Below are 27,427 nucleotides of genomic sequence, written 5' to 3'. Positions count from 1 at the left end.
GCAGCCTCCTGGTTAATAGTGCTCCTGTTCCTGATCTGTCCTTTCTGTCTGACATTTGGCTGGAGCCGAGGTGGGCGGAGAGGAGGCTGACAGGCTGCAGGTGTGAGGGCCAACACCCCACCGCCGCCCGCGAGCAAGGGCAGCGTTTGCACGCGTGCCTTTCTGCTTTGCCTGTGTGTGTGTGTGTGTGTGTGTGTGTGTGTGTGTGTGTGTGTGCGTGTGTGTGTGTGCGTGTGTGTGCGTGTGTGTGTGTGTGTGTGTGTGTGTGTGTGTGTGTGCGGGCAAAGGTTGGGGAGGGCAGGAGAGGCGGGAAAATACTCACAGTTGCATGACAAGGTAGAGGTGTGATTTACTCTCGAAGATCTCCTCCAGGGAAACAATGTTGGCGTGTTTAATCCTGGGAGGGAAGGCAAAACACACAACACGACAGAGATCAACCTAGAGTCTTTTTTTTTTTTTTTTGCAGTTTAACACGGAAGAAGGAACTGTATTCCATTCCCACACACACACACACACACACACACACACACACACACACACACACACACACACACACACACACACAAGGGCCACAAAGACGTTGCTGGGAAATTAACATGACGCTTCCTCGACCTTCAGCCTCGTGCACGTCGCGGGCGGTATAGAGGGGGCTGCGCCCGCACATACAGCAGCAAGCAGCTCCCTAATTGGCTGAACTGTGCGGCCCCCTCGAGCCCCATGTGTGCAGCGACGGGCCTAACAAGATGACTCACTCACGGCAACTGTGTTGTACACATTCTACACAGCACTTACATCAAGGTGCGCAAAAAAAGGGTTTTGTGCTTTAATTATAATGACCGTGCCAACTGTGACACAAAAAAATGTTTTTTTTTTATAAAATAGGTGTAAAAAAGTTGACAATCACACAACAGCAAGACAAAACCAAAGTGAGGCTTCGCTGCTTTTCAAAAGCTGATTAATGTGTCCACTTGTATATGTTCACGCACTTTAATCTGTAATTTGTTGACATATTCTGTACATTGTGTCTATATCCATCCATAGAACCCATATATCATATCTAACTGTATAGAATGTTCGTAGCACCAAATCTGTGTATATATCAACTGTAAATTATTGTATTGCACTTCCGGTTACGGTAGATGCTAAACAGCATTTTGTTACCTTGTACTTGTACACTGTAATGATAATAAAGTTGAACTGAACTGAAAATCCACTGATGGACTAATTTAAATTTCTCTTCGTATCTTCCAGTTGTATTGTTCCTCTTCACTGGAATTGTTGCCACATCTGATCAACACCAGTGGAGTTACGCTGAACTGTGAAGCTGGAACCTTTTTCCCCTTTGCAATGCAAATAATAAAACGCAAAGACTGCCGCTCTTCCTCATTTGGGGAAAACTGAAACTCCCTCCAGTGTATGCGGTAAAAAATTAGTCTTTTATTCCTGTAGCCCTGATTTGCATTTGCACCTCAGGTATGACGGTTCATTTGGAGGTTATTGCTAAAGAGAAAACACAAATCATTGTCTTAGCATTACAGGGAGGAACAGTGTGGTGGTGTGTGTGTCTAATGTGGCCCTCATGCCAGATTCCAGATTATATGAACGCTTCATTCATGCGATAATCTCCGCGAGGAAGGGGAGAAGGAGCCGGCGAAGCGGAGGATGAACGATAAGGCCGACGAGTGAGCCGTGGTGGCGTGCGCCTTCACGCCGCCGTCAAGTAGAATGAGGCACAGGCGGCAACGGCGCTTCACTCCACTCCAACGCTGCTGGAGTGGGTGACGACGCGAGGACGCCGAGGTCACTGGAGAGCCGAGGAGCTGAAATATCTGTCGAGAGGTCGCTGAATCATGAGCTGACCTCTGCCACGACCTTTGGCTCCGACGGGGTGGAGGAGGAGGAGGAGGAGGTCAGCAGGGAGGAGAGATGCCTTGACAGCGCCGACAGCCAAGAGCAGCCCGACAGGCGTGGAGCAGCTGCACTGTTGAGATTTCAAGTCTGAAATGTTGACAATCCATCTGGAGGGATATTAGGATTTCTGGGTTGTCTTTGGTTTGTGACAAAAACAAGCGAGTGGCTCAAGAAGGCTGTGCGTACACTGCAGAAGCTTTCGGCAACTGTTTAGTGCACTGCAACTTGCATCCCTGCCATCCGGCCAGCACCTGATGCCAAAAATGTAATGTCACCTGGCCCATGATATTATTTAACTGACTAATTTAAATTCCACTCTTTGTATACGACTGACAAAAATTAGTTCTGTTTTACAAAATGTCGTTTTTCCAAAGGTAACGTCAAAGGTCGAGGATGTCAAGCAAAGATCAATGAGTTTTTTCCTGTTAAGAATTTCGAACATGTTGCTTGAAAAGAGTAAAATGTCATCGCTGGAGCCGCCCTCTCATAAGAAGTCAATACCTGCAGCGGCCTAAAGGAAATATGAGTTTGAGACCCCTGCATTAAAGTAACATTGAGGAAAAACGCCTCAGTAGATCACAGTGTTTTAACAGCTGCTGGGAGGAGGGCCGCAACATGACTTCATCCCGCTCGTCGTTTCCTCCTCTTATCTTCCGTCTGAGACGCCAGATATAAATTTGCTCCGCACGCTGAGCAGAGCCGCCAAAGAGAAAAACTTTCAGGTCCCTTTCCTCTCTGTGGCCTGAGGTGTGAGTTTCCTCATTCTCTCTGCAACAGACCCGCGTCACAGAATGCCTAACCACGTCCGTGCGCTATGGCGACATTGTCTACAGGTTATTTACACACTTCCTGCCACAACATCTGCCGAAAGCATCGCGCTAACTACTCTCATCATCCAGGCCGCGATTAGAGCGGCCGAGGTGAGTCACTGCACCTGCGTTTGACTAAATATTTGGTCTACAGGCAGCAACAGCCAGCTTGCCGACAGCGTGATGGTATCATGTGATTAAAAAAAAAGAGAGGGAGAGTAAGAGAGAGAGAAGGAGAGAGTGAGGGAGATACGTAAACAAAAGGAAATCAACAGACGCTGACATGGTGCTCCGCTTTTAATAGTCTTCCTCCCTACCACGGAGGATCTTTGATCCCCGACACGCTTGCGAGAAGTGGGACGGATGAGAGCGGCGAGGCCGACTGCACGCTGTCGAAGTGGGAGAAGCAGCAGAGATGGACGATTATTCTCCGTGGGTTCGCTCTGTGACTCATGCTATTCACTTTATGAGCCGCTGGAGCCATTGTTCATTGAAAAAAAAAAAAAAGATAGAGGGAGAGAGAGAGAGAAGAAAATGAAGTAATTGTGCGTTTCAACCTCGATAACGTTTCTGTGAACGGCCAGACGGCCCGGCTCGACTCCAAAAACCCTCCGCTTCGGCGGAACAAGTTGGTCTCTGCCGAGCGCGTTCCAGCCGCTCCGCTCTCTCTTCCCACCGTCCTCACCTCAGGAGGGATCATAGCTGTATATTGGCTTGAGTTGTGTCTTCTGTAACCCAGGCAACAAGAGCTCTAAAAATAACTTAGGACTCAATGTAGATCAGCCTTTTTCACTGCGGCCTCTAATTCCCCACATCTTAAGAGAAATATGTCTGGGCTCTGATTGTCGACCGCCCGCCTTTGTCGCGTCTTTTTTTGCGGGCAGAGGACATTGTTTGAGAGGCGATACCCACGGTGGGAACGAGGGTTCGGTGTGTTGGTGTAACTTGTCCTGCTGCAGACCACAGAATTCATTCTCCCTCTGAGGTCTGATTGTGAAGGATGACTTCACTGTTGACCGTGCTGTCTTTCTGCAGGTCTTCCATCTGCACTAGATTCTCCGCAGATACATGGACTAAGACAGAAAATCACGCTGTTTGTGAATGTGATGTGGATTTTGTTGTCAAAATCAATGTTAATCAAGCATTGACCTTTCACCACCGCTCACTTCCCCGTTGTCCGAATGCACCAAAATCAAACTATTCTAAAGATTTTATCCAAATACCATCGTGACTATTTTCTTTAAAAGTCTTTTCTTTTTGTCTTTTCTCGCTCATGTGGACGGAAGGCTCGACGTGATGATATCTGTATCGTTTAATATTACAGCAACATATATCATACATGAGTGGATATCATGTGCATATGATGTCAAGTAATATGATACCACTCGCATGATTCAGTAACGGAGATACAGTGATGAAAAATTTACATTCCCCAAGCCCTGCTTGGATTTCAGCTGCAAGCAGTCGAAGCAGAAACGCGTAAAGGTTTTATGGGCGCATATTATACAGTAAGCACTTTTAACATCCCGCTGCCATGACGTCATGTTTACAAGAGGAGGGTCGAGAGCGGTCGTCTCCACATTCACTTACTTGTGCAGCACTGCGATCTCATTCTCGATGCTGTTCTCCTTGCCCTCCAGCGCCTTCTTGGGGATGCACTTGATGGCCACCAACCTCTGGGTCCTCTTCTCCTCGGCCAGGTACACCTCAGAGAAAGCCCCCCTGGAAAAAATAGCCCCCGGGAAAAAAAAGTGTTAAAAACGTCACAGCATGCATTCCAGGCCAGTAGTTGGTGAAACATTGACAATCCATTGGGGTAGACCAGAAAAAGAGCAAACAAACAAGAACAAGATACCGGACTGGCAATATGGAGGTGAGCTGATTTTTTCCAGTGGCCACTTGAGGTACTGCAGCAAAAAAATCCCATGGGCCCAAAAAGCATTTTTCCCATAAACCGTAAAACGGCTGTCAGGGCAACTGTGACCTGATTCATGGCACATCTTTCTATTGTAGATTTTTCAGTTACGGTCTTTCAGTCGTTTAAAAAAAATGATAAAGGCCAGAAAATCACCAGAAAAGAGTTTATTCCCTAGCATGACGCCACAACATCGTACATGCTATAGTGTCTCAGCTGTTTCTGATTGGCTGAGTCCTGACGTGTCTGTGATGTTCTCCAGAATTGTTCTGATTGGCCAAATAGATCAAGTGAGTTACAGAGGCATGATGGGAAGTGACACTACTGCCTATGCTCTATGGGCCCATTATTGCGGAAGTCAAGAACTTTTTTGGCGCTGGGTGAGCAGCTTCATTGAAATGAATGGGCCGCCATCTTGACTCTGGGGGCTTGGTGACAACACACAGCTTCACTGATCACAGGGTGCCACAACAACTGCACCTGCTCTTAGACGGAGAAGCCTTGATAAAAGCATCAGCAAACACAACTCATGCCCTCCTGCTCACACTCTGCTATCTGACCGAAAATGTAACGTGCACTAGTTAAGTGAGCCATGATGTCACCGCATTCTCACGCACTCGGCGCTGGTACGGGAGGCTGCGTTATCAAAAGATTTGACTCGCTGGCACCGAGAGGCACTGCGTCTGATGTGAAAACTTCAGCGTCGGCAGAGGCAGTAGCCTGCTGATGTCAGACGGTGTTTATTTTTAACTTCACTCTCCTCCTGAAGCCTTTGGTTGCCGCTGAGGCTTCAGAGAGGGAAATAATTAGGGGGATTGGTGCGCCGAGGTGTGCGGAGCAGCGGTGTTAAAATTAGAGAGCGATTTATCGACAGTGTTTTCACCCTCAGTCAGCTGGACGCCCAGTGTACAGTGCCTTTCTGTGGGCTGCATGTAATAGGTGTCGGTCTGTCTGGAAACTTGTGTTTTCTACTTGATTTGTTTGGGCCTGAAAATCACACATTAAACACTGACACCCCGGCGCGTTGAAGGTAAACCTTGACATGTAGCTCAATCACTGACAGCCACTGTTTAAAATATGACACACCCATCTTACAAAATTACAATTTACGTTAAAATGAATCACGCTGGTAAAAGCTATTTCTGAAAAATAATCTAATTGTTGTTTCCGTGCAACCCACATAAAACAATGCTTTTCTGTGCATTACATACAAATGCTGTGCAAGCGCCATGAATTTGGGAAATGTTCAGATTTTCGTCTCTGAGCATTTAATCTGACAATATGCTGCTATAAGGGTACAGGAAGCCCTGCAACTTTTGGGAATTAATTCACAACGAACGAATAAGAAGCAACTGCATCAGCTTTGATGCCGTCTGTCTCTATTTCATCTGAGTCTGTAGCTAAACTCAATAATGGAAAACCGGCAAAGCAACAGAACAACAGAACTAACCAAATAAATATTTTCCCATGACCCAGTTAACGTTAGGAGCAGATATTTCTAATAGCCTCTGACATTTCTGGATGAGCTCCAGAGTTTTATTTTCACTGCAAACAAAGCTGCGGGATAGCTGTGCGGAGGCCCGGCCCACAGTCATAGGGTGCACCGAGCATCACCCTAATACAAATTTAGAACTAGTTTACTGCCAAAGGAAGCATAAGAGCCTAATTTCAAAAGCAGAATTATAAACTGTATATATATATATATATATATATAGTTTAAACACACTGGAATTTCCTCTTAAAATGACATTAACAGTTAATTCAGTTGATGGTTTAATGGTAATGCTACTGAAAAGGAGGAACATTCTCACAGATGGAAGAACCCTCTGGTGTCTATATACAAAGGCAAAACAGCGATTTTCTTGGATGCAGAACATTTGTCTGCCCTACAAACATGACCCGACAAAACCTAAATGTCACAGGGGCGGAAGTTCTGGTGCAAAAGATCCAAGACTGTTGTGTAACCACAAAGCTGAACTTGTTCCTTATACTGAACGTAGACGTGATAAAGTGTGCACATCTGTTCTCTTATAACTTGAGTTATATGGACAATATGTATGTTATGTTTATACAGAAAAAAAATATTAATTTTAGGTTTAGTTAAAGTCGGGTCTTGCTTAATATTATGAATCATGTTTAAAACGAATGGGTCTGAGCCCCGAAGGATTATTATAAGCCACAAAAGCAATCTTCCTGGTTCACGTTTGCAAAACACAAAATGCTGAAACTTAAAACAAACACCCAGCGGTGTGTACCGGTACATGTGATATTTTGCATGGCTGTGCATCGGTGCGTGCTTGTTTAATCGGTGTCAGTTTCACCTGTCAGTTTGTGCAACCCGGTATCTGTGGGGTCATATTTAGCTGCATGTGTGACCAGAGAGGAACCACAACTGTCAGTGTGTTTGCAGATACTTTATCAGCTGAACAAACACATGAGGACTGCGTGACAAGAGAGTGTGTGAGCCTCGCCGCTTTCATCCTGGGCTCCAGCGAAGCAGCCTTACATAACTGATCCCGTCCCCAACACCAGATCTCAAGGAAACAGCATCATTTAGCCCCCTGTTGGAAGCATCCAGAGAAATTTAAATACAGTGAAATTAGTTGCCCACCAAAAGTGATTAGTTTGTTTGTTGGAACCTCCACAAGTTGGTGAATATCACCTGGCTGGGCGAATCCTCACTAACGTGGGAGAGACATCACGAAGGGCTGATTGTGTGAGCTGTGTTTTAGCACACACCTGAAAAGTCATTATGACAGTGTTTTGTGGAATAGCAGCAAAACTTGTGATTTGATTTGATTTTTAACAGAAACACAAAACGCTGACACAACAAAACCAAAGACAACTAAAGAAACTCCTGCACCACTGAAACACGAACAAGATTATGATGAATCATACAGGGTTTGTTTTTTAATATGCTCAAAGTTGTTCAGTAATAGTAAGAAAAAACAAGCTGAAGAAGAACCGATTGAAGTAATTTCTTCTACTTGGCTGTACTGACATGCACATTTGGTGCATCTTGCTAAGGATCATGGGAGGCTGGAGCCTGTCCCAGATGACATCCGGGAAGGAGGCGGGGTACATCCTGGGCAGGCCAACCAACCACGCTCAGAGCTACACCTACAGACCGAGTCAGCAGCTCACCTCTCTGACACGTCTTTGAAGAGTGGGAGGAGGCTGAAGAACTGGCTGAGGCGAGAGAGAGAGAGAACGCGGAAGGCTGCCATGACAGAAAAATGAAATGTCATCTGGCCAAGTGGCAGCTGGCCCGCCATGTTGCCCACAGTAAGTGCACATATCACTAAAGTGACTGCAGCGAATGTTTGAGGCTGATCATGACTGGGGTGGTTCTGCCTCTTTGACAACTCCACTTCTCCTCCGGCGGTGTTCCGTTTTTTTTTCTTCCCTTCAGTGCTGAACGACCTCCGCTGCTCGATCCAAGCCAAAAATGGGGGAAATGCCAAGCAAACTCACATGTCACTCAACAAGTTTTCTTCAAACCCATGTTAAACAACAAGTAACAGCTGCAGCCAAGACTTGCTCAAGTCAAAATGCTCTTTGGGTTCCCAAGCCAACGGTGAGAACGCTGAGCTGAGTTCCTCCTGCCAAAGCAGTCATTATCCGGGGAAGGAGGCCCTGTAGTCACATCCGAACACAAAAGTAAAAGTGCCACGGAGAGGCCATTAGCTTTGGCAGGGATCCAGCTGCCTGCACGAGGTGGATTCCAGCAGAGCATCTGGAGGACTGAGCTGACGTACTCCATGCGCTCGCTGACAGGCTGTGAGGCTCAGGGGAGGTGTCGCACAGTAGTTTTCACAAACACTGGGAAAACGTTTGAGAAATGTCCCGTCTTATTTACTGTTTCTCATTTGCGTGAGAGAGCGGCCATCGATGGCGCGCGTCCGTCCTGGGAAATAACGTCCCACTTCTGCGAATCCCATCGATCTTCGGCGGTTAAGACTGTCGGTTATAAACATCGGTAAGTGAGTCACAGAGTGAGTAGCGAGGGGTTCAGGTCAGCGAAACCAGTGGCTCATGCCAAACAACAAAGACATGGCCAGTAGACAAATGCGAAATTGTCGGTCAAAAGCAGAAGCTTTTTTCGGTCTGAACTTCCTGTGTCTGAACAGTCCCAAATGCTACACGCTACGGCAGGGAATACTTCCTTTTTTCTGAACATCCTTTCATGGCACAGGGTCACATCAACTCTCAAAATCTTTTGTAAAAACACACCACACCATTGTTGTGTGCAATAGCAACGCTCAGCTCAAGTTTCAAAAATTTAACCAGAAAATCCAGATGGGATATCTGAGAGGTATCTTTCCCGCTCCCAAGAGGCCATTGACCGCCACGTCTGTCTTGCTGGTCTTATCATTCTAATCTGAAACCTTCATTCTCAGAAGGAAACAGTGGGAGGCGTTGAACATATGCCAGTCACGAGTGGCTCCGCTGTTCTTCTTTGCAGTGTAGGTCCACAGCTTCGTCTTACTCTCACACCCCAGCTGCAGCCCCTGCATCCTTCTTCTCAAAAGCTGCTGATTGGCTAGTGCAGGACGCTACTTTGAATAGTTGGAAAAATTATAATAGCATTGAAAATATATATATATATATATTTGAGGTTAGGGTTAGGAGAGGTTGGACCAATGGGCAATTTGTCTGACTAATGGGAAGTCGGACCAATGCCATGACCCCATGGTGCTGTAGGCCAAGAAAAACATCTGGTATAAAGAGACACACGTATGAAAAGGACCTGACATGCAAAGGTTGCTAAACGCTGCAGAGTGCTTAATCCTGACAAATGTTACGGGGACGATTTAGATTATTAGGTAAACAAGTGTGTTTCCTGAGCTGCTCCTTCTCCTAACAGGATGTTCTTATCGTCACCATAGGACATGTGTCCAGGAAGAGAATGCGCGTACACACACACACAAAGACACAGACACAGACACACACACACAAAGAGAGAGAGAGTGACAGAGTCCCACTACACAGTAATAAAGCACTAAACGCTCAATAGCTAACTCTATCCAAACAGCAACAGGGCGTATTCCAAGAAATTCCCTGGACAAATAATTTACACAAGAGCTGAAGTGGAGACAAGTGCTGCGTCGTCAGAGTGTGCTGAGCCTCAAACGGAGCAAATATTTACATGTCATCAAAACAAAACGTATATCACGGCGATCAACTGGCCAAACAGTGGACGACGACGTCGAAATCTCATCAAATATTAGCTGTGTTGTTACTCCCCCTTGTCTGCTTGCCAGCATCATGTGTGCTCTGTCTCTGATTAATGTGCCTTGCCGTAACACAGATGAGTTCCTGCCACCGCGAGCTCACTCTTCCCGTGTTTATCCAACGATGCCTCGCCCCGCGCATCAAGAGCAAGTGACACCAAAAGAGTTTGGAGTCATCGAGCACTCTGGCGTCACCGCAGCAGTAAAACACGACTGCTGAAACACTTTTACCTGCACTAAAAAACCAGGGCGGGAAAAAAAAATCTCCCCCTTGCTGCTGAGCTGCTTCCTCGACTATCTGGAGTGTTTATATCGTTGCGTTTTCGGATAAAAACTGAACTATTTCCCCCTCAAAGAACCGTTTGTTCCATCTGTCCTGCCGAGAACTGGTCAAGAAGATCTGTGAGCAGATGACAAAATGGTTACTGTGGAAAGGTCAGAGAGACGTGGAGAAGGACCATCTGGTCCAATCAGAGCTGAGAGACGTCCAACTGTGAAACTGGCTCTGAAACACAAAAAGACCATCTTTGCTCTGTGGGCCGTCCAAACACAGAGATCTGCACAAGGAGACCACACTCATCGCGTTCTCACCTTATCTGTGAGGGAGAGTGTAAAAAAAAAAACCTCAGCAAAACAAGCCAAAATGTAATAAAATGGCGATGGGCTAATTTTAAAAGAAATATTGGAAAAGTGGTTAAACAGTGTGACTTTTATAATATATTTTCCCTGTTTATCCTTTCCACTCGGGACCATTCGACAAAAATAACTCTGTCCACATGCCACAGCTACAAATGGTTGAGCAACGATTCCAGACCAATAGGTGGCAGTGAACAGTATGTCACTTTGTTTTTGCTTTGGCCACACATCAAAAGGAAAGTCAGAAACAAATAAAGGCAAGAGGAGAAACAGAGACATGCATGGTTGTGTTGATGGAAAACAAAGCAGCGTGTAAGATTGAGTGACGATGCTGATGGACATCACAGATGGCCTGTTTTAAAGGTCAGAGATGGTCAACCTTTTTATAAAATATCCTCCAAATTTGCGGGCAAAGCCTTTAAATCTTATATTTCTTCTATCAACATTATCGGAGAAGTCTCAATTTTCCCTGGAGGCCAAATTGTTTTGCAGCCAGAAGTGAAAATATGCAAAATGCACAAAGGACAATTGACAGAAAAATTTCCAAACCTACTCAGTACTACAGTGCCTATGTGGTATCATTTCCTCTTAATTAGCTAAAGCTTCATTTAAGCAGCATCAGAATTCTGGTAGTCTTCCATCGAACTGCACTTCCTGCTGTCATGATCCACTTAAGGAAACATCAAGTATGTAAAGACAAAGTGGTGTTCTGGCACGTTGATGAGTTCCAGAGAACAGCAGGACAAGACGATGTGACAGACAGTGACACTTGACTTCCGTTTCGCCTCTCAGACTCCCTCGCTGTCTGAACGTGTGAGGGAACCAGACGCTGACATCTTGCGTGTAAATCTGTTGCTGTTAAAGGCCTTGCGTGAAAGATTTAGTAGGGTCTCACCGTTCGAATTCAAAAAAATTTTAACGTTAATGCCCCTTTTTCTGATGTTCCACTTTTGAGTCACATCTGTCTTACACCAGCTGTGACCTCAAGGGTAAAAAACAAACAAACCCTGAGCCGATCAACTTTGTAAGTTACCACAGACACAAAGGGTTGCAATATGACCGCCTCCTTCCAACCGGACCTGCTCTTCATTAAACACTACACAGTGATGGATTGGTCATGTCCAGTAGGAGACGTGGTGAAATGGCTTTAACAATTCGGCTCAGTTTATTTTAAATAGGGCAGAAAAGAAAGGAGCACAGCTTTAAATCAAAGATACTGAGAAGGAAGGCTTTGAAGCACACAGAAAAAAAGAATGTGAGTGTGGCACGATGGATTGAAATTAAACTGCCAGGATGAGAGCACGCTTCCCTGAGGATTTCCAAAACGTGTCCGGTGATGAGAAAAGCACATCCAAGTGGCCTTTTCCAAGCCTGTTTTCTGGTAGCCGGACAGCTTTTTCATGGTGGGAAAAAATACTGGCGCGGAAGAATTTCTAACAATGGATACAGACTGTGGGAAGATGTGGAACGACAAGCCTGTGAGTGTGTTGGAGGGCCAGATGGAATGGCATAAATGGGACAGACAGTGGGGTATACGTGTGTGTGCGTGCCTGCGTACGTGCGTGTTCCAGGAACTGCAGGCTCGGCCATGCTAAGCTGTGCAGTGCTGAGATGCAGGCTTCTGTTTCGAATTAGGTCAGGGAAGGGCTGAGGGGCTGATGGTGCCGTAATCAGGGGCGGATTTCCAGGGTCGCGGCCAGAGATGGAAACAGTTGCATTTTTTCCATCTCAACGGTTTAATTCTCATATTATCACAAATCAGATTGTCACGGCGGGTGCGAGTAAGCCTCAAACAGAGTGAAAGGAAAAAGGAAAAGGAACTTTGCAGTTTTTCATTCCGTAATGCATCTTAATAAGTTACATTTAAGGAGCTTCTACGCACATGTATTTATTTATTGATGCCTGTTTAGTCTTTAGCAAAATCAGCGTGACATAGAGACGGATGGAGGTGGGCATCGCAGTTCGTAATGCCTTTATAGATTAATCCACCGATTAATCTGTAATGCCTTTATAGATTAATCCACCGATTAATCTATAAAGCCATCAGGAATCGTGGTGAGGAATTTTGTGGCATGGCACCGCCTCCGAATCATTTCCAACCACGTCATTAAAGGGGAAGCACAGAAGGGGATTACTAATTATCCAAATTAGTCCTTAACTTCCTCTTCTCTTTGCGGCTTTGGCAAAAGTTAGTTCTCCCTCACGGTGCTTATTGGGAGAGGGTTTGTGTAGTTAGCGTTCAGATTGTATCCGGAAGGCCTTCCCTTTAGAATCATTTTCTGTGGGCTCTGAAATAAATTCCCATGTGGGTTCAAGTATCTCGGGGTCTTGTTAACGAGTGAGGGAAAGATGGAGCGCAAGATCGACAGGTGGATTAGTGCGGCGTCTGCAGTGATGCAGTCTGTCGTGGTGAAGAAGGAGCAAAACCGAAAGGCGAAGCTCTCGATTTACCGGTCGATCTACGTTCCTACCCTCACCCATGGTCATGAGCTTTGGGTAATGATCAAAGGAACGAGATTGCGGCTACAAGCGGCCGAGATGGGTTTCCTCCGTAGGGTGGCTGGGCTAGGGCACCCTTTGGGACAGGGTGAGGAGCACGGTCACCCGAGATGAGCTTGGAGTGGAGCCACTGCTTCTCCGCATCGAGAGAAGCCAGCTGAGGTGGCTTGGACATCTGTTTCGGATGCCTGCAGGACGCCTCCCTGGAGAGGTGCTCCGGGCATGTCCCGCCGGAAGGAGACCCCGAGGAAGGCCCAGGACACGCTGGAGGGACTACGTCTCTCTGCTGTCCTGAGGTCAGGGGAGTCTGGACATCTCTGCTGAGACTGCTGCACCCGCGACCCGACTCTGGATAAAGCGGTCAAAGATGGATAGATGGATGGACTTTGCCATACGTTCCATCCCGTCCCGTGCTTTGGTGAAGTGCATCACTTTGTCACGAAAGGCAGATTTGGCTCTGTCCCATCTCAAATTAATAGAAGAGCGGAGCAAGGAATCGTGAGAAAGAGAAGGATTTTTTTGTAATCAAAGGACCGCATTCAGGAACGTCAGCCCTTCTTTGTACTGATAAAGAGGCGCAAAGAGTGGGAGACAAAGGCAACTTTGGCTCCGAGCAGAACGAGATGATTTAGCAGAATGTGAGGTGGAGGGGAGGGGGAGTCGGTGCCGGGACGGAAAACGGGCGTCTCTCTCCGCGGCAGAGAGACATGGAGATGAAAAATAGATGAGGTGGGACAGCGCTCACGCTGGGAGACTCATCAGCTCCGTGAAGGTGGCTGTTTCCTTTTGTCTCAACGGCTTTGTTAGCCGTCACTTTGAATTCATTTGATGCGGATTCAGCGCACAAACAATGAATAATGAAGTTGCGACAGAAATAGCGCCCGAGAAAGTGATAAAAATAAAATCTGGGCGCCGCACTGTGTCTGTTTGACCAAAATAGCAATTGAGGGTCCAGCAGTCACAAGGTAATAAAAATACCAGCGCATAAAAGGAGTAAAATAAATGGTAGGCATCGAGTTAAGTCAAGGTAACACTGATACAGAGCCAGCCTCCCTCTGGTTAAACAGCTCACTTCATGATCAGCCATAACAACACAAACTGGGAAATGCTCAGTATAACAAGCGATTGCCAAAATGTCACACTGTCTGCAAGATTTATCTAATATACAGACGCCAGGCATGCACGCTCCGTGCACGTGCCGCTAAACAAGTTATCAAACCATCTTCAACCACTCATGAGCTGAGGTTTCCAAATAGGTGTTAAAACTTGCACAGAGGCTCAAGTATGAGGAACCAAGTCTCGGCCCAGTGCCGACACAGTTCATGCAATGCAGGAAACAAGACCACGCTACCACTGGCCTCTTTGTTGCGACTCGTTTTTCGTCTGCTTCCAAACGACAAACAGCCGACGTGCACAGGAGGAAGCAGGAAGTTAAAACCCAGCTTACTTTTGTGGGTGTGAAAACAACTTCAGCCATTGCACGTTAACCAACAGACTGACTTCCATGCAACTGTCAGCAAATTGTTTTCTTAACAATAGCATTGTGAGTAATAATGAGCCTGCAGCAGCAGCCGTATGTGATAACAGAGCAATACTTCAGAAAAGTGTGTTGTGAATCCTCTGACACCGCCTCCCTGACCCACAAACGCACACACACTCTTTCCAAATCAATCGCGGCTAATAGCTAATCATACCAGTGGGCGTGGCTGCGGCTACTGGGTCAGCGGAGGAAGTGACAGAGGCAGGGGAGCGGGTCGATCCATCAGGCCCAACGATTTTGGATGATCACCACGAGTCCCCTCTGGCCCCTCCCCCACCCAGACGTCCCGTCCCTCTGTTGTTGACGCTCGCCCTGGGACCAACAACCTGGACCAAATCCCTGCATGATGATGGGATAATAGGTTGCTCGCTCGATTGAATGATCTTTCTCATTTAAATTTAAAGGTTTTACTGATTCATGTGCATTCTAAATGTCCACCTCTGTCTGCTTTCAGCTCCCGTGTGGACAGGGACTGTTAAAAATAGTGCATCAAATATAAAAGAACAAATTTACTTGTGAATCAGCCACATTGGAAAGTTACACCACTGTAGTGTAGAGTGCCATCGGACCGATACGCACAGGAACGGGCCGAATGGAAAATGAAATGAACAACAGAATGCAGGCTAAAGAGGATTTGGGGTTGATTGCGGTGAAAGCTCTGCCGCGTGTTTGCGCACCGTTAATTCCCATCTGCCTTGATTGGAAAACTTGTGGCAGCGTGCAGCGTCACACCGGTTCACCGCAGCCACACTGGTTCGCATCAACCAGTGAAACGCGGGTACGAGAGAAGTAAGAGATGCATAAGGGGTCGTCGCATTCGGATGAACTCGAGCTACTCCAGTGCGAGTAAAAATATACACGTTTTTGTTTTTTTCGACATGGAGACATGACAGGATTCTGTTTGATGTCGCTCTTCATCACACTGAGGGCAGCTTCAATAACTGTGCGGAGAAAAAAAATGTGTTTACGGGCCACTTTTTCCTGTTTTATCGACGCAAAGGGAGATTTTTTTTTTGTATCGCATTGCACAACGTGCACCTATGCTTGCCGGCAGGTAGATTTATTAATAGCAAATCAAAAAAACTTTGTTTCCATAGTGACTGTTCGGGTTCCATTATGGAAAGTGTTTTCCGTTGTTACCAAGACAACAATTCAGCGATGGCACATGAGCGTGGCACACAGCTGGCTCGACGCGGCGAGCCGACGACGAGCTCTCCATAAACAAGCTCCACGGCAAAAACTGGGTGCAGGTGGGGGGAATCAAAGGGGCGACAACGAGGCGACGGAAAACACAAAGCTCTCGACAGCGGCGCCGCTGATGCAGCCTCCATTCAGTTCAGACTGAAACGGAAGATTTTGAAAAGTAACTCGCACTGGTCTATTTAGGTCGTACTTTTAAATAAACTGCCGTTGCTGAGAGCAAAATAGTTTCTGTCTGAACCCACCTGCGTGCTGGGGCTCTGCAATAGGTGAAGGCGGGCCAGGTGACTGACTGACTGCCTGGGGCCCCCAAGAAATGAGGCTGCTGAGCTCACTGGCACAGAGTGTCAGAATATAACAGCCATGTACAAGACTGATTTTTTTTTCTTCTCGAAAATATTAATAATTATAATAAAAAACATTTACTTATGTATTTAATGTTGATAAATTAACTTTTTTTTTTTTTAGTTAAAATCTAATTTGTTCAACCCAGCATTAAAATGCCAAGAAAAATTAAACATACATTAAAATAACAACTTTTTATTATAACAAATTACTATTCTAATTCAAGGTATTTATATATCCAAAGGACAAATGATCCATTTTCCTTAATGAGGCATGATTATGGTGATCTGCTCTCATTCATTTACAATGGATGTATATTCTGATGAGTCTATTTGAATCTAAAGAGTGTGTATTGTGTTTGCATGTGCACTGCAGTTCCGCGTTTATTGGTATCACCCTGTTTTTCCCTTTGATCGTCTTTGACTGGTCACAATTTTCTCCAAGGGGACACAGTAAAACTGAATTAAATGATCACTGTTCGTTCAAATGTATAAAGCAATGTGACACGGGGCTCTGTTGTACAAATTATCATCACTACACATCTCAGCGTCCGTGTGAGACCCTCCCTGCCGCACAATGCTGTCGTGTTGCGTCTGCGATGCGACGGTGACAATAAGGCGGAAGGACACATTAAATCTGAGGTCGCGCCGCTGTGATGCTGAACATCAGCGAGCATTCAACTTCTCCTGTCCAATCAGAGCGCTCCGTCAGAACTGACAGCTCTATGTACAGACAGCAGAGACATTAGTCATCACACTGTGGTGACTCGATTTTGTGTTGACATTTTTTTTTTGTCTTCTCTGAATCCGCTTCAAACATACAAATCAAGAGGACAGGGAGTTCTTTTCTTTTTTTTCATTGACCTCTTAAAACAAGCTTAACCTTCTCAGATTCAGTCTGTGTTCACGCGAGCTAATCCTAAACCAACAAGGATGTAAATGTAAAAGGTGCACGCAAGTTAAGACACCCTGGATAAACACGCACAGCCTCGTGATGCTCCGTGTCTCGTGGTAAGGAACGTAACACACCACGAGCGAAATCGGACGGCTGGTGTGCGCTCACAACAGCGCCGCTTCCAGATAATTTCCACCCGAGGCGGGCAAATGTCTCGCCGCGGGACCGACGGCGGCGTGATGAAGACGGATTGGCGGGCAGAACGCCCTCGTCCCGACGACGGAATGCTGCTGCAAGTGCCAAATGTGCCAAATTTGGGTTTGAGTTTGTGCGCCATGTGACAGCCGAGACGTGTTCCTGCTCACTGGCATAAATATAGAATGCTCAGCCATATAAGTGGGGATGGGGAGGGCCGGGAGATGACTAATGTCTTTTTGGAAATGACAAGCACGGGGGCAAAAAAGAAAAAAAAAGAAAAACTGAAGACAACAACAAATAAGGAGAGAGAAATCGTCCAATCCATTAAACTGTCAGAACAAGATTTCCCAACAGTAATCTGCAGTCTAATTCTCCTCAGGCCCGAGTGCTTTCGCCTCCTGATGTCTTTCGCGGTGAAAAACACAATGTACTACCAGGAAGTTTTTTTTTTTTTTTAAACCTCAATCTGTTTTGTTTTCTCAACTGAACTGGAAATACTGGAAATTCTGCATATGAATCCAAAAGGAAACCCAAGCCGAGGTTAAGCATCAGGACTGTATCCTTCAGCACCACATCTGATGTCGCACAAATATAAAAGCACTGCTTTTATATTTGTGATTGATGCCAAAATTCTTGGACAATGACTTCACTCCTCTACTAGAATTCCACTTAAATCTCCCTTGTGAAACCAGTTTTTTCATTCCTGACTCACATGTGATCAATAATCCAGAAAACCCTTTAGAGATCCAGAAAAACAGCACATTTAGCCCTCTGCTCACAGCGAGTCACACTCCAGCCTGGGGATGCTGCCACTGACTAGCCGGGAAGTGTGACATCACAAAGGGACGTTTTTCAGCATTGAGTTTTATTTTAGCACACACTTTAAAGAAGAAGAATAAAGAAATATCAAGTATAAAGAAAAAGTTTAAGATGGACTTTTATCATTTCTGGAAAGTTCAGCGACAGGATACACATAAAATATGGCATAACATTACCCAAATGTACAATCTTTTGCATAAGTCAATAAGCCAATCCAGTTTTTCCACCACAATTTCCAAAAGAACTAAACTTGACAGTTTCCTGACACACTGGTGGAGGTTTTTTGTTTTTGTGTTTTATCACACATCTAATCATCGCCGGGCATTACCAGGTTTGCTAACTTGTGAGGATGAGAAATTCCCGGAGCAGGTTCACATCCTCCTGGAATGTTTTTTTTCCAACATTGAGCCTACACCCATTGTCCACGTGGAAAAGCACACAGTCGTCCCCTTTGTTGTCATGCTTTGTTGACTACATGTCGCTGATGTGTGAGTTGGGTCAACAGGGCTCCCGTGACACCGCCGTGTCAACAAGAGACAACGACACAAGTTCAACAAAGGCAAACTGCACTACACACCTTTAACAAGAGATTAACAGCTGCATTCGTTTTGGTGACTGACTGCATCTGAGGTACTGAAACTGTTTTCAACAGATGCAAATGGAAAATGGGATTTACCAGGTAATGGGAGCCTGGTGATGTGGGTTAAGCTTTGCTGTTACTACATGTCTACTTACTTCGGTGGTGCAATAACTGGGCAATATTTAACTTTTGGTTAGCCAGACAACTTCATCACATCCTAATAATCCTGAGCACACACCCTGCAGTCTCTTCTGACCTGGATCGACTGATCACAGTCAGTCTTAAACACTGTCGTGCACTGTGCGGAGATTTTCAAGCATCTCGGGAGTGCATTAAAAACATGGGCATGAGTGAGCATCTTTAAAATGAACAAATGTGACAAAAAGCACACAAATGGCCTCTGAGAAACAGCCCTCGCGCCAGCGCTCGCTCCCCACTGACGCAGTTACGTGCGAGCAGCTTGTAGCACATAAGGCTCACATTAGCATGTGCCACGTTCTGATTTCACACCAAGCTGTTTATCAAGCGGGACTAATAAGGGCAGCCTAGCATAAACATCCTTGGAGCGGCTTCACATTTACAGGACTTCACGCTCAGGCCCTTGCAGAAGTTGCGCAAGTTATGAATGCATCAGCGGCCCGTTCGGGCTCCTTCATCCTTCCCAGCAACTCTAGAGGAAGGGGCCGAATAAACAAAATAATTTGTTTCAGTTGTCGCCCACCTAAAGGCGCAACTGATCCCACATGAAAAAAAAGCCCAAAGCTAGAGATGTGAAAATGGAAAATCCAGAGCGTGCACTGTGACAAGTGTGAAGGGCGAGACTCGACAGACACAGGAAGGTTTTTCACCAACGCCGGCACACTTACGTTCCCAGGACCTCCTTGAAGTCGTAGTGATCCTTCACGTCTGTGGTCTTCTTCTTCCAGGCATGGCACTCGTCTCCCAGCGGCATCTTCTTGTTGTTACGGTCAGAAACAATACTGGTGAGGAACAAGAGGGTGAGGCTTTTTTTAAAAACAAAAACCAACAAGATTAGAATTTGCCCCCTAGCAGAACTTACTTAGTTCTTTGTTGCAGTTTTTTTGTATTAATGGGAAGTGAAATATTGAACTTGCATCACTCGGGGCGACTCATGTTTAGAACATCCCATGTTTCACATGGACCATGAGGAAAATCAGTGTGTGTGTCAGCATTAACATTATCTTCAGAGGTTAAATGTGTTATTCCGAGGGTGTTAAAAATCTACAGGAAACTCTGCAGGTGCACTGTGAAACACCAGCCTGGTTTATCATGTTTTCATTTTATTGTAATTTCAAAGTGATGATCGTGTTTTGTTTTGTTTTAATCAAACGTGCCTGCCATGAATACTTCAAACAGATCTGTGTGTCTCTGCTGACAGAATGCTGTTAATCCTAATTCCTGTCTAATGCAGTCGGGCCCCCCCCCCCCCCCCCCCCCCCCCCCCCACACACACACACACATTTTAACACTTCACACGAAAGGCTCGGGAACTCATGTGTAGGCTGCCTTCTGCTTTTTCCAGCACACAATGTCACATTCTAAAATTGAGTTCAAAGTATCTTTTAAACCAGGACTATGATTATGATGGGTCTTTCAAAACCCGCATCCAGTATTTCTCCTGGCATTATGTAGTTGTTGCTGTTCATCCTAACAGAAGCATGGCACACACAATCAGGGATGTTGACCTGGTTTACATATAAGGCAAGAGGATGGATGCCAAATATTTTTGTCTTGGTGTTTGCTCTGGCGGTAACAGTGCTGTTCGCAAACTGCAGATAATTTGAGGTTAGCGCTAAAACTCCTCCTTTGTGTGCATGCGCCTTTTGCTGAAGCTGTGATGGGATCAGCTGATTTTGCAGTTCAAATACTTGATATTAAGTTCAAATGTTTGCTTTTTTTGACTGCTGACAGAATGTAAACAGAACTTGGATGACTAAGTTTAGCCTTGTGTGAAAAACTACTTTCACCGTTTTCCAATTTTCCACGAGCAAGTAGCTACCCGCCAAAACTTATTACATAATTCATACACACAATAGAAGTTTTTTGGCACTATTTATTGTAATGGAAAAATACAGTTGGGCTTGGTACATTGCCCTGATGCGTTTCACTTTCTACAGTCTGCCTTCCTCAGACCAACACGGCCCAGCCCCAGCCTTCCAATCCCAGATTAAAGTGGTAATGCTTTGACTTTAATGTGGGATTGAAGCAATGAAGTACTTAAACAATTTTCGGGTTTGTTTTCTTATTCTTTGGGTGCAGCTGCCGTTCAACGTCACTGATGTGATGTAAAATACCATTGAAGAAAAGAAGGAATAAGGACCAAGATTTCCAAAAACATATGTATAAATGCAGATATATTGTTCTAATAATTTAACAGGACCCGTGGTAAGGCTAATCAAATTTTCTTGTCCATAATGTATTTCTATTATGTTGGAATAGTCAATAGGCCAGTGCTATAATGTAATTTTGTGCTGTTTACAATTTGTAATTCCTTAGTAAATCTGTGTTTTGCTTTTCTAAAGGTATACATTTGCATTTAACCCTCCGAGCAGAATTTAACAGTCTCACAATGTACATACAACAACAAGCTGGCTGACTAATGGCTTAGAAAAAGTATGAGCTAGTGAAGAGCTGATTCATTTCAACCGCTTGGAATTCACATCAAAGTTACCACTGTTCCCAGTTCTTTAGGGATAAAGCATGGAAGTTGGTGAAAGGTCGCTCCCCGTCAACATCAACCCTAAAAACTTCCTCGCCAAACTGTGGCGCCTGTCGAACAACCCGACCAAAAAGTCCATCTTCTGGGACACAGAAGGCGAGGCTATTGTCATCAATCCGCACCTCTTCGAGAGAGAGATCCTGACCCCGGGGCCCCACGCATTGGGCAACACCGACACCTTCAAAACCACCAACTTCCCCAGCTTCATCCGTCAGCTCAACCTCTACGGCTTCAAGAGGGTCGACCCAGTCAATGAAGACATCAACGAGGCGGCTGCACACTTGTCCACCTGTTGTCATTTTTTCAACCCACACTTCAAGCGAAGCAACGCTCAGCAAATCTTTGAGAGTCACCCCATGCTGGAGGAGCAAATGGCAGAGTAGCGGCCACGGCTTCGCCGGGTCTCCTTCCCCTGATCTGAAAGGTCAAAGAGTTTGAGCCAAAACAAGCCATCGTGAAAAGAAAAGATTAGGATCACCCCGATAAAACGACATAACTAAATTGTGCGGGGCCGAGTCAGATACCATCGAGTGCATCTCCAACCTGACCCTGTGTTTCCAGTGGTTTGTAGCAACACTGCCTCAGTCACCCAAATCACTGCAGAGGAAAACTGTTGACGGCAGACTGCCATCAGCTAATGTACATTTCGAGAACATTGCAATCCGGTGCCTCCCCCCGCCCCCTTCACACTAATTTACTTTTGGCTGGCTTTTGCGACGACAGCAGGACAAAACGAACCCTCGAGCAATTAGGATTTTGAGCTAATAAGCAGCCCCCCCCACCCACCCCACCCTGCCTTAACTGCGTGGGAATCAAATGGGGATGCATCCACGAGTTCGTTGTCATGCGCCGTGTCTTCTGCACATGCTCGCGCTGGGTTCACCTGTATTCACTAATGTCACAAGTTGGCTTTATACCTGTTGTCATGGAAACCCAGAGGAGCTGCTATGGTATCTGGGAGTCCTTAGTTTGTAACGACGGGTGGCAGAAACCTCTAGGCCCTTTGGTAGATGGAACGTATTTATTAAAAAAAAAAAGGAAAAATAAGACTTTGTATCTGGTGTGCGGTTTTTGCTTGTACTTTAAATGCACACAGATTGACAAATATAAACAGCTAATAAACACACAACGCACATCACAGCTGGGCACATGCTGTAAATGCGGTCACGCTTCGCCGCTCACAATTGGAGGTCCACTTTTGCACCTGACAGATCCGCTGAGTGATGTAACCATGGGGACAAAAGCCAACAGTCGCACATTTAAATTGATATCTGACTCATTCCTGACTTCCTCCGCTGCGCTTTGCATGCTATTTAAAGCAGCTTAAGTCAAAGGAAGTGCCTCTAAATTAGGCAAAATAAATAAATAAATAAAAAAGCCAGCAAGCAAAACCGTTTCCCTATGTAGGGAGGAAAGTCATAAGAGGAAGCCCACTGTGTGCAGTGTGAGCGCCACTGGTAAATCTTGAGGCCTCTATCTGTTGTACTCTAATAAGCACCGCAGGGGACAGACAAACAATACATAGTGGACTGTAATTCTATTCCTGAGTACATCTTAAATGTGACACCAGGCCCTTTGTGTGTAAATCACGGATCCATTACTGTAGCATGATTCCACCCCCAGCGCATCATCGAAAAGGCATCCGGTATCAACGTAGCAGTAAGACAATATAAGGAGTTTCATACTTTTTACTATTATGACTCATATTGGTCATATATTTTTAAGGAGCCACATTGTTTTGCTTCAGAGGAGGGTTGGAAAGTGCATTGTAAGCTGGTCAGTCACAACGTACACAGCGGCATAAGCCAAGTTAATAAAACTAGAATTAAAACAAAACACATCAAATATATAGAAATAAAAGTGATGATGATAAAATATATTTAAAAAAAACATTTTAAATTTTTACAATGTAAAAATAACTGCTGGTTCTTCTGACAGGCTTTGCTGCTCAAGCAAACATTGCCTTTGGCCCTAAAATGAAATGGAAATGCACAAGATCGCTTCTGAGGCAAATGAAGTCAGAGACAGAGTGCAAACACCTCACAAAGAGCCTGTTTGTAGCATCACCCCTTGCTCATATGGAGATTCATGGAGATTCATGATAATTCATGCACTGGGAAATAATGATGTTGAACATCAAAGTCATTTAAATCCCTTTCTTTCTTTTTTTTTTTTTACTTGTCATTGATTGTTTTTATGCTAAAAAAAAACAACAAAATCCACTGGGCACCCAAGAGACTGCAGCATGCACCTAAATCTACAGATTTACTCACATATGGAATATTTATTGAAAATTTCATACTTACAACACAATAACAAGTAACACATCAGAAGCGTTTCAAGACTTGAGGGCTATGTTATGCAAGGAGTCTGTTTTTTTTTTCAATCAAACAGGCAAATGCTATAAACAGAGGAGTAAGGTCCAAGTTTAGGGACTGATGGCAGGTGGGGGAGGGGCAGAGTTCTGCAAAGACACAGGAGAGTCGAGAGGGACACATGCAAGTTGTGAGCATGTCTAGGGGATAAAAAAAAAACCAAAAAAAAACAGAACGTCTCCTTTGGGTTTCCCCGGCTGATGGCGTGGCCCTTTTGCAGATCAGGAAAATAAAAACAGCTGCTCAAACCCAGGAAGCGACAGGGTTGAAGAAGGTCCGACGGAGGGAAAAGCACAACACAATGACCACACGCCCCTTCCTCTTCCCCTCCCCTCCCCGACTTGTCCGTGTCATGCACAAAACATTGACCCTTGAGCAAGAGAAGAGAGTGACAGTACTCACTGGTTTCCCATTCCTGTGATTAGCAGTGAACAGAAGAAACATACGTACACACACACACACACACACACACACACATATACAGACACGGCAACAGTTAGACGTGACGGGATGACATGGCGACTTCAGGCAGGTCATTTTGAGTGTGACACTTACTTTTGCACGTGTGCTAGAATGTTTTTTTTTTGACACACATTTACACGCAGACTGGAACACACAGAGAAAGTGACGGTGATAAGCCACAACATTGAAACCACTGACAGACGATGAGAATGATTGCTGGACGGCCCCCGACCCTGGAAGCCCACCCAAACACTGTTTCAGACAAAGTAAACCCTCTTATACTTGAGTTTTTGTTTTGTTTTTTCCCCAAGACACATTCCACACGCAGCTTTATCAGATTCCGACCTGGAGCGTTTTTTTTTTGAGCAACTTGTCGCTCCTGTTTCAGGTGGGCTTGGTCGTCGCCGTGCTGTTTTTCCTCATGTTTTGGCACAGATCACAGCTCGGCCCTTACAGTAGAATTCAAGGTTTCCCAGCAACAGCGACACAGCCGGCGTTGAGGCATGTCAGTAGTTTCGATGTTGTGGCTCAACAGTATACAGCAGCATTTGAGGATTAGCGCAAACATCAGCAGACAAAAATAAGAGTGAAAAAAAAACAAAAAAACAACCTGCACGGCGGTTTGCATCTCAGAGGCATTAATGACAGAGCAACACATCAATACACATCGTGACTCTCTTCACTTTCAACATGCACGCGTTGGGGACTTATTGACACTAATTTGATCTCATTATCTCTGCCGACAATCTTTGACCCTCCTGCGGGCAATGGAGGGCTTCACCGCTGAGCTACATGCTGTCCTCCTGTCAACACCGGCTGACTGCACGAGACCACGCCGTTGTTAAAAATGTTTGACAGGGCTGCTTCTTTATTAACCTGACAGTTTTTTTGTTTTTTTTTTACAGATTTACATAAAATGTCCCACATTATAGTTGTTTTCCCACATTTGTTTACCATCCCAGCCTCCAGCAGAGCAGCTTGGCACAGATAATTCTTACGAAAAACAAAAGTAGGAAGAAAAAAAAACCCTCTGGTGAAACTGATGCATGTTCTACCCTCCACATGTATGGAAGAGAGCAAGTGGTGGAACATGCACATACATGCCTGGGGCTGTTGTCACTAACCTGGGTGAGGTACTGCTGCCCTTTGTGACATCACAAACAGCTGAACTGTGTTTGGCATAAATTGCCTGGAAAGCGGACCAAACAAAAGGAGTAAAGAATGGACTGTTGTCCTTTTGTGAAATTGTTCTATGGAGTTTGCTGACAGGCTGAGAAAAATATCATTGTTCTCCATACATTACTATTTATAGGAGTGAATTTACATAATATGGAACCTTTAACTGCAATATTTTCTTGGGTAGATGCGACAAGATCTAAGATTCAAGAAGTTTAAGGCGGCAAGGGGGGAAAAAACAACTGTATTGGATTAAGGAAAAGTGAATATTTTGTTATTTTGGGATGGGATGTTTTGTTTGTGGCTTCCTGTCTGCTCACTTACACATCAGCATCATTCCTCTTAGGAATTAAAAGACTATCCCACTAATCTGCACTATCACGACCCTTAAAAAGAGGACAGCTGTTTGCCACGATGCCTTTCCAAAAGCGGCATGAGCCCCTCTCCATCAAACTCGCCACTGCACCGCATTGGCTGAGCGAGACAGATTTACTTTTTCAGGGACAGCGGATTGGTCAGCCGGTGTCGGTGACGCACGCCAAATCTCCCCTCAAAGTAAGCTTATTGATTGACAAGCAGACGTCTCTCCACAAGACAGACGGGATGTGTCAAAGAGCAAGAGTGAAAGAGAAAGGGGTGGGGGTGGGCTGAAGAGGGGGATTAAAAAATAATCAAGCTGAATTAAAAAATATATCCTGAATTGATGATTTTTTTTTTTTTTTTTTTATTTTACCTCTGCTATGGTGATTAATACAAGCACCAGATCACTTTCAGGACATCATGGGGTTCTTAATTTAGGGTTCATTAAACATATCACAAAATGTGACTTGATGAGACTACTTTATTCTGTAACTGCTTTAATGGAGAGGAGGAGGAGGAGTACAGCTATTATTCCCTGTGAGCATCTCATTTACCAACCAGCTGCTTTAGTTACATCCTCTTGTCCTTTTGTGGTGCAAATGAGTGGTTATTTTGAAATGTGGGCTGCTGGCAACACTCCCTCTCTCCTCCGTAGCTGAAGAGAATTTATTTTATTTTTTTCATTTTATTAAAAAAAAATAAAAAAATAAAAAGTTTTAATTCGTTGACAGCACAACAACAACCCATCCACACTGACTCCACAGAGCACAGCATGACTTTACCGTTCAGCTGCACGTATCCTTCAAAACGCACCGGGTGAGAAACCACTCCTTACGAAGAGTCCGACATGTTTTGGATCATATTCGGCGTCAAATGTGATGGTGTTAGGCAGCATTTCCTACCTGAGACAGAATAAGGTGTCGCTACGGTCCAACAGCCGTGTCCTGCGCTCGTCCGTCCACTTCGCTCTGTACCCGGCACTGCTCTCGGCGAGCAGTAGTCCGCGAGGCGTCCTCAACGCTCTGACGAAGCGCGCTGTGACGTCACGCCACGGCGGGGCGGGGCGCCTTGCGCAGACCTATCACAGGTGCGGGCCGCCCGCACAGGTGCGCGGCTCGGCCACCGCATTGGTCCGGGGCGCCGTCCACCGGTGAGCCCCGTGCGCGAGGAGCACTGCTGCTGACCCCTGCGCGTGGTTTTCAGTAAACAAACAGGGGTAAAGTACATACAAGGGCATAGAAAAGGTATTGGCAAACTGCGGCCCGTTTAACTTTATAATCCGGTCCGCCGAACTTGAAGACATTAGATTGATAGTAAATCATAAAATAGCTGTATTTGACCATTCCCATACCATCGTTTAATGAGTCATTTAAATAAAGAGCAAATTACCGTGGGGCTTCAAAGACATATTTTGTTATAACGCTTTTGTTCATTTTCAATTGACATTAAACCACATGTTTTCTGCATATCCCATGATATATATTTTCTCCTGTGAGGTGAGCCACCAAAGCATTCCATCCATCTGCTCCTGGTCAGGCCCCTTTGTTAAATTTTTAGAACCCATTATGGCCCACCAGTCGAAAAGTTAGCCCACCCCTGCTCTGTTGCTGTCGAACGTCCATAGTTCGACAGCAACATCCTTAGTTTTAATATTGAATGATAAATTTATTATGATTCTCGTACTCATGAAAGAGCTTTCTCGAAACTCATTTAGGCACAAGGCCCCATATTTCC

At 45.2% G+C, this 27,427-nt stretch overlaps 2 protein-coding genes across 5 annotated transcripts in view; one reads left to right on the top strand and one right to left on the bottom strand.

Moving 5' to 3' along the window:
* Nucleotides 1-26,754, bottom strand: part of camk1b (calcium/calmodulin-dependent protein kinase Ib) — a 33,199-nt gene extending 6,445 nt beyond the window's left edge. For 2 of the 3 annotated variants that reach the window (XM_076050144.1, XM_076050141.1), the window contains exons 1-4: nucleotides 24,098-24,110; nucleotides 19,447-19,560; nucleotides 4,311-4,442; nucleotides 323-397 (exon numbers count right to left, since the gene is read on the bottom strand). In XM_076050144.1, coding sequence (XP_075906259.1) covers nucleotides 323-397; nucleotides 4,311-4,442; nucleotides 19,447-19,560; nucleotides 24,098-24,108 — 332 coding nt within the window. In that variant the 5' untranslated portion in view covers nucleotides 24,109-24,110. Of the gene's footprint in view, nucleotides 1-322; nucleotides 398-4,310; nucleotides 4,443-19,446; nucleotides 19,561-24,097; nucleotides 24,111-26,595 lie in introns of those variants that run through there. The other variant, XM_076050143.1, reaches the window with a different exon arrangement.
* Nucleotides 20,247-22,210, top strand: LOC142904210 (heat shock factor protein 5-like). Of its 2 annotated transcripts, none has more exons than XM_076050174.1 (3): nucleotides 20,247-20,386; nucleotides 21,285-21,752; nucleotides 21,837-22,210. In XM_076050174.1, exon 2 carries the CDS (start codon nucleotides 21,302-21,304, stop codon nucleotides 21,701-21,703), a length of 402 nt encoding a protein of 133 aa, XP_075906289.1. In that variant the 5' UTR covers nucleotides 20,247-20,386; nucleotides 21,285-21,301; the 3' UTR covers nucleotides 21,704-21,752; nucleotides 21,837-22,210. The 2 variants fall into 2 exon arrangements, with proteins under 2 accessions (XP_075906289.1, XP_075906288.1); XM_076050173.1 differs by lacking the exon at nucleotides 20,247-20,386 and adding an exon at nucleotides 20,861-20,986 and having other exon boundaries at nucleotides 21,837-22,208.
* Nucleotides 26,755-27,427: the final 673 nt, after the last annotated feature.

Source organism: Nelusetta ayraudi, unplaced genomic scaffold (assembly GCF_046127955.1).
Source record: "Nelusetta ayraudi isolate G7.1 ecotype Tasmania unplaced genomic scaffold, CSIRO-AGI_Nayr_v1 ptg000124l, whole genome shotgun sequence".
In the NCBI taxonomy this organism is placed as follows: Eukaryota; Metazoa; Chordata; class Actinopteri; order Tetraodontiformes; family Monacanthidae; genus Nelusetta; species Nelusetta ayraudi.
This window is presented reverse-complemented; position numbering and strand designations above follow the sequence as displayed.